Raw genomic sequence first — 13,946 nt, forward strand, 5'->3', positions numbered from 1 at the left:
ACCCACAAAAATCTGGTCACTCTAATGTTGGGGGAACTGCTGCTGCCACATTATCTATTTTGGGGGAACCACTGCCATATTATCTGTATTTTGGAGGAACTTCTACCAGATGATGTTTCTTTTTGGTGAAATGCTGTCAGATTACATCTATTTTGGGGGGATACACTACGGCAGAGATGAAACTTCCCCGGCAGACCTTTTCCTTTTACATCACTGCTAAGGTCATGTATATTTGGCCCATGACCACGCCCACAGTATGCTTGACCACGCCCATTTTTTGGCGCGCATGGGTTTTCTAAGTGAGTCCACTCACTTCTTTTCCCAGGACTAGATCCCTGCTCCAATCTCTCCCAGCATTCATAGTTCTTAGTTGCCTAGCTCAAAATACACCAAAGTTCAAAGATCACACACAGGCCCATAGAGTCCTATACAAAACATAACTTGCAAATCAGGAGTGATTCTGAAAACTGCAATATGTATGTTGAATAAATTACTCTAAGGGCAAAAAACTGCATGGCTTCACCCAATGTCATGAAGTAAATCAATATAGCCTTACTTTTTGAACTTGTGGAATGTGAATAGCCTGCAATTACCTTCAGTTTTAAGGAGACTCTACTGTATGTTTCAGGAGCTATGAAGGTAGGTGCTAAGGATATAAAGCATACAGTTAGTATAAGGGTGAAACATAAGGGTTCATGTTTAAAGAGAACCTGAACTGAAAATAAAAAGTCAAAATAACCATACACAGGTCATACTTGCATCCTGTGTAGTGTATTTCTCAATCTCTTTCTCCTCTCCTGCGTCCTGTTTGTCTGCTGTAATCAATGGAATTATCCATCCTCCATTTAAAAAATGGCCATTACCCCATAACAGCTTCCTGGTCAACACACTGTTAAACTGTAATATCACCTACTTGAGCCAAAGGGAAACATGGACATTACCTTGCACATTCAGTTGTAACTGACACCTGCTGATATATAACTGACAGCAACTAGTGTATTTCAGTTCTGACAAAATATTGTCAGAACTGAAAGGAATCACTGTAAGAAGAAAATGGTGAGCTTCTGAGAGGAACTGACTGTGAGGTTAGTATGTAATATTAATTTGCAGCTACGTCATGTGTTTATTTTAAATAATTTTACTCGCTTCAGGTTCCCTTTAAGTAAACTAAGGGTTCAGAATAATGTAAGAGGAAAAAAAATGTTGGTTGTTGGGAAACGTGTGCTGCAAGAAGGGACACTTTTATTTGCCTCAAGGCCACCCGTATCTAAGTATGTCCTTGCTTCCAAGGCCCAGGAATGATCAGGTCCATATGTATTGAAGCCCTCGAAGATCCAGGTGTGCAGAACCCGAGAATTAACACAGGTAAATGGAGACATCAGTGTGCCTGTGCTTTGGCAGTATTGCTCGTTTAAGCACTTTATCTGACCTGACAGGTTCTCTTTATTTCAATAATACAAAGTATGTGTCCTTTTTGCCGTGCTGACAGATGCACTGTAGCTTTTTTATGTGAGCTGTTCTGCTTTTAATGAGTCCAGCTGGAGAGAGATAAACTCCAAGTAAACATTTTGCCTTAGAGCCAGAGATCTGTGTCAGAGTTGTCTTTTATTTCCCCTAGAATGCAACCAGGCCATCTTATCATAAATCAGCCCACTAAAACAACGTGGCACTAATTTTTATTGACTTTTTAGGAAAGGTCGTATTTTGAAGGAAGCTCTAAGTCTGATGTTTCTTTTCTGTTTTCTCTAAAGGTCCAGCTCACTGGCAAAACTACCGAAGCCTGCTGATGTTGGAATCCCTTCAAGATGAAGTAACCAAGTCTCATTCCGAGCTGCAGAACCTCCAGCTGGGTAAGCGATGTGTGGAGTGATCAGGTCAGACATCCTGTCCTGTCTTATTGCACAATCGGTCTCCTTACAAAATTATTACGTCGCTATTCATCATCTGGGGGGACAAGAGGTCTCCATCTGCTTCATAAATACAGACTGCTGGAATACCAATTTATCCAGCAATCTGTGCTGAAAATTACACTGCATTATTTAACGGACTGCGCATCTGAAGAAAACAGTTTCAAATATTTGATGGCCTCTAAGAAGGTACCGCAAATTGCAGTTATTTGTCGAAGATGCATTAAGTGACAGCCGATTAAACATATTGCGCGAGATGTTCTTTAAAGGCAATATATAGTGTAGTATTTTTATATATTTGCTTTATGTTGAGCACCAACATTGTTTTTTAACAGTGTATGAAATATTGAACATTTATTTCTTCATTACTTTTTTATGCTGCACCTGCTGGTTAAACTTGCACCATTTTTAAGCATTATAGGATACCAGAGCCCAAAACCCTTGGGAGAAACTGGGGGAGCCGCCTTGTATGGTGAGCTGTCCTGATGGCCACTGCTCCCCCCGTTCTCCTGTGTTCCGGAAGAGGCTGCCAGGAGGCTTTATATAAGAAAGTAGGGGGACACAGGAGAACGGGGGAAGCAGGGGCCATAAGGACCGCTCACTAAACATGCTGGCTTCCCCCATTTCTCCTAAGGGTTTTGGCTCTGGTATCCTTTAAAGTGTCCTGCTTTACTGGTTCATGAATGAGAAAAGGTCTGGAATGCTGTCATAACTAAAGCTTCGTACACACACTAGATGGTTCTTGGTTGGTGGGGCCCACCTCTGCCTAGAATCTGGTGTGTACAGCAGCCCCCGACTTCTCTTCATGCGTCACCTGTCAATCCGCTAAAGCTGATTGACTTGGCTGAGTGCTAGCCAGGGGCATTGTTCTTTCCCTCCCCCCACCATCTCTGAGGTGCACCATTCCACTGGGGCTCCTTTCCCTCCATAGCAACAGAACTGCAGGCTGGCGACACATCTGTACAGCCTTGGTCCAGAACGCTCACCCAAGGGAATGAGTCCTGATTCCCGCCGGATGAAATTTCTCATAGTTAATAGCTTGAGAAAGCGCCCTGTGGAACACATGGCTAAATAATACATTAACTATTTTTAAAGCGCTTTTCACCCACAGGACTCAAAGTACATATGTCTCAGATCAATATATGGTTGCAGGTTGGACTGTGTTACAGAGGATATATTCAGGTGTTTGTAAATGCCATGGAGGGAGTTTCAAAGTGTTGCTGCATATTTTTCCAAAATGCATCTAAAATGCACATGATGTGTGTCAATAGTGACGCTGAGGTATAACGTTTCATTGTGGTTTTTTATGTGTTTGGTTTTTTTTTTAAGCCAGGTTTGATGATGTATTTCCACTTCCTGTTGACTTCCCAGTGATGAGCCAGAGAGGACATTGAAAATGTGTACTTATGCTGGCCACATTCCCAAAAATTAGCACAAAACTCATATCAGAAACGCATCCAAAACACACAAAAATGCGCTTTCGATTCATATGTGCAAAATGCAAATGCAGTGAAACAAGCTGCACGGTGGCGTAGTGGTTAGCGCTCTCGACTTGGACCCTGGGACCCTAGTTTGAATCCTAGCTAGGTCAACATCTGCAAGGAGTTTGTATGTTCTCCCCGTGTCTGCGTGGGTTTCCTCCAGGCACTCCGGTTTCCTCTCACATCCCAAAAAACATACACATAAGTTAATTGGCTTCCCCCTAAATTGGCCCTAGACTATGATGCATGCACTACACTATACATACATAGACATATGACTATGGTAGGGATTAGATTGTGAGCTCCTCCGAGGGACAGTTGTTGACAAGACAATTTACTCTGTACAGTGCAGGGTAATATGTTGGCGTTATATAAATACTTAAATAAATCAATAAACAAGCAAAACGCATGTTGCCTCTGGATCCTAATGAGTTTTCCCCCATTCTCTTCAGACTTGGAGATCCAGCGCTGGCAGCCCCTGAACAGCGTGCTGCAATATTTACCAAGCCTCGCTCCTGTGCATCTGCAGGGACAAGGTTCCCCTCAGGCTCTGGAGGAAATAGCTACTGGTAAGCCCGATCGGGTCACCTGCGCAGAAGAGCGGACTTGATCGGGCTCAGCAATTTCCACCGGAGTCTGAAGGGAAGCTTGTACTGCAACTGCACAGGAGCTTGGTAAATATTGCCATACGCTGAAGCTCCTACTGTGCCTGCGCCACCTGCTGACAAGCCTGTTGGCGGGTTTTCAGGGGCTGACAGCGCTGGATCCCCAAGGATGAAGAGGACAGGGGAAGCCTCATTAGGATCCAGAGGCTTCCCTCTTCCGAGGTAAGTACCCCATAAGACTTGCCTCGGGAGGAGGAAGCCTCAAACTTTATTATTGTAAAGATTCATGTATTATTTCATTCAATATTTTAGGCTAATTTCACATATGGTGCAGTGCGATTGCCCTGCGGCAGGGGAGGATGCCACAGGACAATTGCTCTGCACCATTTTCCCTTCCACATTACCACATGGCAGAGTGTGCCGACGAAGTAATATGCATAGCTCCGCCCTCCAAACCATGACATGCACAATGCTGGACAGGACATACGTAACTATTTTTCAGCCGATCGGCGCATGAGCTCCGCCACTGCAACAATTTGAATAGATCATTGCATTGTTGGAGTCCACTTCTCATAGAGACTGATGGCCACTGTGACTGGGGAGTGGTGAGGGAGTGATGCATCGTGCTAATGTGAAAGGGGCCTAAATGATTCATATGGTACATGCCTGTACATTTCTAGGGGTGGGTGAAGCAGGGCATTGCCCAGGGGATGCAGCGGGCGGGGATTGAGAGCAATCAGAATGCGGAGTGAAAGCTATCAATTACCTCCCGGGGTCCAAGCGCAACACATCCTTCGTCCTTCCTGGTTCTAGGATTCCTGTATCCTTGTAACAGCGGAAGGACATGCTATGCATGGATCCCGGGAGGTAAGTGACAGCTTCCGCTATGCATTCTATATGCACTCCTCTCCCTCACCTATCATATTTTTATCTTGTGTCAAGGATTGTAGCTGTGGCCCAGTGTGCGTGTGGAGGTACGGTCTGTGTCTGCCTAGTAGAATAGATCCGCTTGTGCATGGCTTTCATCTACTGTGCATGAGCACTTTGTTCTACTGGGCATGAGTGAACCACACTCCCACATGCCCATTGTGGATGTGCATGTTAATGGCTGGGCTCCTGGGAAGAGAAAGCATATTTGATCTGATGGATCAAATATGGTTAGTGGGACCTTGTGCTGAATGGTAGGAGAAGGACCTGGGAAGCCTGTGGACTATAGAGAGATTTTAAGAACAGTCATTATTTTAACACAAAAAAATACATATATAATGTCCTAACTAGAGGTGATGTGCCTGGATATATGTATTTTTTTCTTGTTGCTGACCCCTGTGGCTAGGGTCTAGTTCAGTGCACTCCCTCCTTCCCCTGTATGTTTGTCAGCATGCACACAGCTTATGCTGGTGTATGTGCATGGTGCACATGGACACATAATGTTAGCTCCCTTGTGCGATTGGTAAGATGCACTGTCTGTCCCAGGAGAGGACGTCAGGATGTGTGCTCCTAATCCATTGATAGGTTTGATGCAATGAATGTGTTTGCATGTCTGCACTATGCATGTTACAGGGCCAGAGTTAGGACACCTATGTTTACCTGGGTACTTCTGCGCAGTATAGGTGACTAAGCATAAGAATGCATTCTTCTGTGAACTAAAACCCCGGCTTTTAACTTAGCTGTAGGGATAACAGTTGTGCCTGGATGAGTGAATCTGTGAATGCATTTGTTTGAACATTTGCATGCGAGAGTGCGAAGGGTTAATACATTTTATTATTTTAACACACGCAGCTCCCAGTCTTTTTTTTTTTTTTAATAAAAATAAATAACTTGATGAATAGAACAATGAGAAAAACACAGAGGCAACTGAGCAAGTACATCGGGAAACGATAACTCCAGTAAAGAGGCTTTGAATCAACCCCACAGAGTGTTTCTGTAATAGCTGACTAATTGGCCAATTTCCTGTTCAAGGTAGCAAGTGCATGATGTCCAAGGAAAATGTTGTGTTGTAGCAGAATAAAGAATTATCTGATAGAGGAAACACTTTGCTAGTTTGGTCACAGGAGGAGGGAGGGGGGATATAACATCTTTGTGTGTGGGCATATACCGTATGTATGTTTCTACATTACATATACTGTATTACACTAATGACAGTAGCGAGCACAAGCTCTTTGGAAAGGCAATCTACTCCACTGCTTCCGACCACAAAAGCCTGTCGACCTCCTGAGCAAGCTGAATGTGAGGTCCATCTAGATCTGGGCAGGAAGAAAGTATCCTGGCTGGGAGCGTTACTTGATCCTAGCGGAATAATCATCTCCTTCGCTAAAGACAAAACATACACTTCACACAACGGGCTGGCATTAGTTCTCTCATAAAAATGATAAAACACAGCTGCTGTGTTACCCAGCTCTCCCTGGCACTGACTCACCATACTGGATTAAAAACTGAAAATATATTGCTCATCAGCTGCTACAATTCTTATGACTCCAAGCACTGTGATAATCTCATGTTGGCCATGGTAGGTTTATTTCCTCCTGGGCTTAAAAGGATGTACTTTGCCATTTAGGTATTGGTGTTTCATTGCATTTTCGACAGAGCATCAGAGTTCTTAACTCGAATTGAAATATCCCCGGGTGTGACACAGGAAACCGTACACATTTTTTTTAGTTAAGTTGGGAAATAAGTCAGAAGGAAAAAAATGTTAAAGTACCGTTCTCCCAAAAATCATAAAATGTAAGTACATGCAAACATATACAAATAAGAAGTACATTTCTCCGAAACAAAAATGTGCTATAAATGACTTTTCTCATATGTTGCAGTCACTTACAGTAGGTAGTAGAAATCTGACCAAACCAACAAGTTTTGGACTAGCCCATCTCCTCATGGGAGGTTCTTAGTATGTCATTTATTTTCAAAACCACTTGGTGAATGGCAGTTGCTCTACCTAACTGCCAAAAAAGTGTGCAGCAAGCAGGGAGGCTGGCTGCATATTTGTGTATATAATTTTCAGGGAGTGTCTTAATAAAGAATAAAGGCCATGCTGAGAATTATCCATAAGGAGATGAGCTGGTCCAAAACATGTCAGTTCTGTCAGATGTCTACTACCTACTGTAAGTGACAGCTACATAGGAGAAAAGTCATTTATGGCTCATTTTACTCTGGAAGAAAATTACTTCATATTTGTATGTATTTTTTGTTCACCTTTTATTTTAAATTCTACACTTTTTTTGTGATAGTGGTCCTTTAAACTCAGCATGCATAATATTCACAGTTTGCTACTGGGAATTAGATCCAGGGTCCATTTCTTACTATATGTCCATCCTCTGTCTCAGAGGTTGCCCGTCCCTGTTTTCGACCTTCCATATCTGGTGGGAGTGCCCTGTGGTGTTGAGGATGTGGCCCAGAGTTGCCACCTTGATTTCTAGTGTTACCCCAGGAATAATTTCCATTGACCCCCAATGTTCGGCTATAAACAGAAGAAATGAAGCATGCTACTTACAAAGTTATTCAACATAAAGCATCCTCTACTAAAGTATGCATGGCATCTAAATGGAAACAATAAGGTCTGAGTTTTGCTGTGGTACATAATATGATCGATAAAAAGTAAGTCTACGAGAGGATTAATGCTAGAGTTGTGGATAATATGCCACACTTTGAGTGAGTTTGGGACTCATGGATGAATTACAGAGGAGGCATATCTATGCATGACCTACCCAAAATATTTCCTCTTTCCCAAATGGTCTTTATATGAGAATGTCTATATTTAATGTCTACAAGGTTGAGCCTTACTATATGCTATTACGTTATCTCTGCTGTTTTCACTAAAATTTTAAATGGAATTTCGCTGGTTGTATCTAAAGGCTCATATACACGGGTAACTATTCTGCGAAACTATCGTACAAACTTGGTCTGTTGGACGATAGTTGGGTGTGTAGGTGTGCCAATCGACTGGACGAGCGACTGATGACAGGCGGTTTGCCCGATCCAACTGGCAGATCAACTCACACAACTGTTGGGCTGATATCGTGCAGTTGGCCACGTGTGTACAAGTTGTTTGAATTACTTATACTTGTTTTGAATGTGGCCATACAGTCCAGTCTGTTGTTCTCCTTCTGAGCGCAGTAGGCAAATGAGTTCTTTGTTCAGTTGCTTGATGCGCAGAAAATAGAAGTTGTGCAATCATTTGGTCATGCAGTTGGTCATATTGTGGAGTTGGTCGGGCACTTTGTGTACAAGCCTTTACTGTGCTCTGTATTAACCTGCCAACTTGTTTGTACAAAAATTACCCAGTTGTTAACAACGGTTTGTCACTTACAGACTTCTACTTTTACAATTTTCTTTTGTTGTTGAAATATCAATAAAGTGTATTTTAAATGCTAACAATATATCCATGATATTGTCCATGGCATAAACCTTTGGATTTTATTAATCAGTGTTACTGTGGGAATAAAAGCTTCTGTTAAATCCAACCAGATACTGCTTTTTATTCTTTATAAAGGGACAGGGACCTAGAATTAGAGCCTTATATCAGAAGTACTCACTGTCGTAACCTCATCGTAGATAAGATGGCGCCGGGATAGGAATCCATGGCCACAGGGCTCAGACGGCTTTTTTTCTATTTCTTTTTCTATTTCCTTGGGTCCCCCCCGGCCATGGCACACTGCAAGGGCTTCTTCCAGCTCCCCCACTCCTTCGGTGCAGTGTGCGGTGCGCTGGCTCCTCAGGTTCCGGCTCCCTAGCGCTCGTTCTGAGGAATGGCTCGCGATGTGGAAGACCCAGCTGATTCGCCCCATGTGATGCCGCTGATGCTGGAGCCGCAGTGGATCCAGACTCCACACCAGCTGCGTCGCCGCTGAGGCTCGGCTCTCCAGGACCCTCGACCTTGACAAGACCATCGGCACCTCCCCACTGCACCGAGGCAGACACACGGAAGAGCAGCCGACCCTGAGTTTAGCGTCCACATGTTGTGGATCACGTGGCCTACTGTATCGCGGCTGCTAAGGAGACCAGGACGCTGCCAGCGCTGCATGAGCAGCTGTACAGAGTCGCCATGGCGGGAGCTCCCTCCAGCTCCCACTCCATCAGAGGTGGTGCCCTCTCTGTGCCTGCTGCTGGGCATGCCTCTTCTACCCACAGCCATTTGGAACATTGATACCAGGGGACCCCGGCGTGCGACCCCATTCAGGTCACTGCCAGACTTCTGCGCAGGACGAGCCAGCTGTAACCGCTGCCACTGCGCACACGTGCAGGACAGTATCTCTGGACAGGTCCAGTTATTACCGCCGCTGCGGACACGCGGGGGGATCAGCACCATCACTCAACACGCTGGCTACAATGCATGAGCCAAGCCACCGCTCCTGTCCTGGCCTGCAGCCCTCATAATAGCATGCAGCTGCTCTGTCATGAGGTCAGCCGAGCAGCAGAAAGAGGCCTCAGGCGAACCAAGATCTAAGACCTTGATTTCAGGCCACCACTGCAGGCTGCAAGGCCATTGCAGCCCTCCCTCCCTGGATGCACTGCACTACAGCCAGCCATTCCCATGTCGGACCACCTGCACGGAATCAGACCGCAAGCCTGTGCCTAATCTTTGCATTTATGGCCATGGAGAAAGAGGCATGGCCAGGCTTGTCACTTCCCACCATTCTGCACTGGGCCAGGCCGTAACCTTAAGGACTACATTTCTGCAAGCATGGCCTGGACTGTTATTCTCCACCAATGGGGACACTCGGACTCTATCTCCTATCACTCTTTCTTTTTTCTCCTCTTCTCTCTCTCCTCCTGCACTTTCCAAGACATGCGGTGGGGTGTCTGTAATTTGATGCAGAGCAGTTGAGCGCCGCACAGAGTGTAGCAGGCAGCTCCGCTCGACATAGCACTGAGACTGAGCCATCTAGGCAAATGTATTGTGTAATGTGCAACATGTAATGTATTATGATCACTGCTTGTATATCTCTGCAACTACTTTGTATATTTCTAAGATTTTGCTGTTACTGCACCATCACCGACCCTGTATGTGGCAAAAATAATTCCGGGTACAACCACAGTTGTACTTGGTGAAATAAATGATTCTGATTCTGAAAGATCATGTAAAACACTTATGCCCATCAACAAACAATTACATGCTAGCACATAATCTTGTCCCAAAACTATATCTTTATTATCAGGGTGAAAGAACAAAATTGGTGTCCATCCCTAAAGAGAGTCTGAAGCGAGAATAGATCTCGCTTCAGACCTCATATATAGCAGGGGCATGTGTGCCCCTGCTAAAACGCCGCTATCCCGTGGCTTAACGGGGGTCCCTGTCCCCCCAAATCCCCTCCGTAATGCGGGGGAGCGTTTCCGCATTGGGGCAGGGCTAACCGCCGCAGCCCTGCCCCACGCGCGTCTGTCAGACACGTATCTCCGCCTCTCCCCCGCCTCTCTCAGTCTTCCTTCACTGAGAGGGGCGGGGGAGAGGCGGCGATGCGCGTCTGATAGACGCGCTGGGAGGCAGGGCTGCAGCCGTTAGCCCTGCCTCCAGGAAGAGAAATTTAGCGACCAAGTCTGCGACCAACTTTTGCGAGGGGTGGGTTGGGGGTGAAGGGACCCCTGTTAAGCCGCAGGATATCGGCGTTTTAGCAGGGGCACACATGCCCCTGCTATATATGAGAGCTGAAGCGAGATTTAGTCTCGCTTCAGTGTCTCTTTAAAAGTGAGCATCTGCTCCTTAAAGTGAACCTCCGTACTAAAAATCGACTCAGCAGCACTGAAAAGGCTTGGTGTTTCTTTAACAGTTTCACAGCATCAGAAATTTGTTTCTCTTATACAAGCCTCATTTTTAGCTGCACAGAAGAAAACTGCCCAGGCTTTTTTCCCCTGATGCTGTGCAAAGCATGATGGGATTTCTGATGTTGTTGTTTTCGTTATGCTGTTTTAGTGCCATTTTTTTTTTTTTTTTTTTTTTTTTGAATTTGACATTTGAAAGCTAGCGTGTGCAGCTGGGAGGGGTAATCAGGACACAGGACAGCTGGAACTGTGTCTCCTGCTCCTTGTCACCTCCTTTCAACCAAAAAGATGGCTGCCCCCATGACAAAGATGGCAGCCCCCATGAATCACAAACATTTGCCTGTTCTTATAAAACAGGGTGGGTAAGAGATGATATAGCCTATCTATTATAATTAACATAACTAATGTAACTTGATGACAGTATGTTTGTTTAGGCTGAAGTTCCCCTTTAAAGGACATCCAAGGTGAAAATAAACTGATGAGAAAAACAATTGTATCTGCCCTCCTTCTCCTCTCGGATTCACAAGCCCTACTCCATAGAGCCAAATTAATCCATGCCATGCACTGATGAGGATCAAACAATCCGAAACAGTCTGTATGCATGTTGGATTATTATGGCTCTGTACAAATTAACAAGCTGACACATTATTGCATTCCAGCGGTTCTGGAGGTGTGTTTAGCTTCTAAGGGTACAATGGTTAATTTGCATATATTCAGCAGTGTTGCTCTGGGAGACATCTCAAGCTCACTCCAACCTGAATTATCGCAAATTCTTTCTGTTTTAGGAAAGCAAACTTTTGTTGTTCTCCTTCTCCTAACAATGACTTTTTTTTTAGATATTGCACAGTTTTATTTTATATTTAAATATAGTTTTTAAGTTGTTACTGTTTCATTGTCTCTGCTCAATGACACCTACATTGTAATATGCCAGAGCTCAAATCTATAAATTATTGACCCTTTTTATCTCTTTCCTGCTCTCAGAAGCCATTTACTGACAGGAAAGTGTTTTATGGCTGTAATTACTTATCAGTGAAGGTTATGCTATAGTCTGATACAGTCCGACCCGGACAGAAACTGTCACTTGGATAGTCACTTGAAAGTTTACAATCTTCCATTCTCGTGTTTGTGTGGGGAAAAACCAGGCCAAGAGTCCCAAGGAGCACCATGCTTCGCTTAAGATGTGACGGAGGCTTAGGTGTCCCCAATATCATTGCATATTACAGAGCCGCGCAGGTTTTACAACTTGCTATGTGGCATGAGCTGTTCCAACCCCCCCCCCCCCCCCCCCATGTGGTCTATAATAGAACAATTCCTATGTTATCCCATTTCCCTCAGGAACTTGCTCTGGATGCCCCCCGCTCAACGCAGAAAAATAAAAAACCCAATCATCAGGTATTCTCTTAAAATATGGGACACAGTTAAGCTTAGAGGTAACCTGATATCTCCACACCTTCCCCTCACCTCTTTTCTAGGTCACCCAGACTTCTGACCAGGAATAGAGAAACCTATAGCTTTTCGCTGGTGGCAACAAAGGCACCTTACCACCTTATTTAGCTACTGCCAAAGCAGTTAAGTCTTTCGCCCTTCTTAAAGAAAAATACCAACTAACAGTAAAAGAATACTTTCGCTACTTGCAGTGTTCACATTATTTTTAACTAACCAAAGGACACAGCTCCCTCCTGACTCACACGAGCTTTGAACATGTATGTGCTTCTGACCCAGGATCCCGGGGTCTGATTTCCCTATTGTACAGGAGCATTGTCCCCCCTCGGCCTCCCCAAGCCTTCTTATGCTACGAAATGGGAACTTGACCTCAATACCACCTTCGAAATGTAAGACTTATCCACTATCTGGTCACTTACCCCACAATGCTCTCTAAGTGCTTCCATTGTCAAAACCCAGTATAAAATAACACCTGAGCAGTGCCACAGGCCTCCATGCCACACCTCATTGAAGCAGTCATTTCTGCAAAAGGATTCCCGACCAAGTACTGAGTGCATAACTGAACATAATTATTTGAAGGTCGACTTTTTTTGTTTTTAAAAAAAAAACAACTTTTCTTTTATTGGTCGGATGAAATATGCTAATTTTTTGAGATAAGAATTTTGGGTTTTCATGAGCTGTATGCCAAAATCATCAATATTAAAACAAAAAAGGCTTGAACTACTTCAGTTGTGTGTATTTGAATCTAAAATATATGAAAGTCTAATGTTTATCAGTACATTATAGAAAATAATGAACTCTATCACAATATGCTATTTTTTGAGAAGATCATATACATATATATGATACATATATATATGTATGATATATGTATGATACATATATATATATATATATATATATATATATAATACATATATATATATATATATATATATATATATATATATATATATAATACATATATATATATATATATATATATATATATATATATGTATTATATATATATATATATATATATATAATACATACATACATACATACATACATACATACATACATACATACATACATACATACATACATACATACATACATACATACATATATTCATTTAAATTCATTTTAAAAAAAATTGAAAATGAAAAACAAACAGCGCTGTTGCACCACACATGCCGTTTTATCCACATCCAACCCCCAAAAGTTCCCCAGGTTGCAACCACCATGTCTTTGGCCGGCTAATTTGTTCAAGTCCTAAAGCACTAAACATTTGCCTGTAGGGCTAAGTGGGACAGTTCCAAATCAGACAAACCCAAACCACAGCAAAACCAAGCAGCTGAAGCAATTTACACATAGGCAGGCAGAGTTCTGAGATGGAAAGGAAGCGGAAATAAGGGGAAATAATGATCCATAGAGCCAATCCTCGTAGCTACTCGTAGAGTCAGCCAATCCTCATAGTTAGTATAGTTAGTACACGGTATTTCCTGTCTGGCATTCGGCCAAGCAGGAAGTGACGCATGCTTGCGGTCACTTCCCACTTCAGGTATGCGGAAGTGCACGAAAGTGTATTGAAAAAATACACTTCTATGCATGCGTGCCGCAACGCTATTGTGCTTAAAGAACCCTGTGTCGCCATTGGCTAATATGACTTCTAGGCCAATGCAGATCTCCACAGGAGGCGCACGGTAACGTAGGTATGCGCTAGCGTTAAATCAGGCACTTCCGGTGCAGCGTACCTCAACGTGGGAAACATG

General features: G+C 43.6%; 1 protein-coding gene and 1 long non-coding RNA gene across 2 annotated transcripts in view; one reads left to right on the plus strand and one right to left on the minus strand.

The window, feature by feature from the left end:
• Positions 1–13,946, plus strand: part of TEDC2 (tubulin epsilon and delta complex 2) — a 106,492-nt gene that overhangs the window by 85,787 nt on the left and 6,759 nt on the right. The window contains exon 9 of the mRNA XM_068244421.1: positions 1,752–1,850. Within this exon, the coding sequence (XP_068100522.1) occupies positions 1,752–1,850 (99 nt within the window). The remainder of the gene's footprint in view (positions 1–1,751; positions 1,851–13,946) is intronic.
• LOC137524492 (uncharacterized) overlaps positions 1–13,946 on the minus strand; it is a 58,459-nt gene that overhangs the window by 29,940 nt on the left and 14,573 nt on the right. The window lies entirely within an intron of this gene.

The sequence above is a fragment of the Hyperolius riggenbachi genome, chromosome 7, assembly GCF_040937935.1.
Source record: "Hyperolius riggenbachi isolate aHypRig1 chromosome 7, aHypRig1.pri, whole genome shotgun sequence".
Classification (NCBI taxonomy): Eukaryota; Metazoa; Chordata; class Amphibia; order Anura; family Hyperoliidae; genus Hyperolius; species Hyperolius riggenbachi.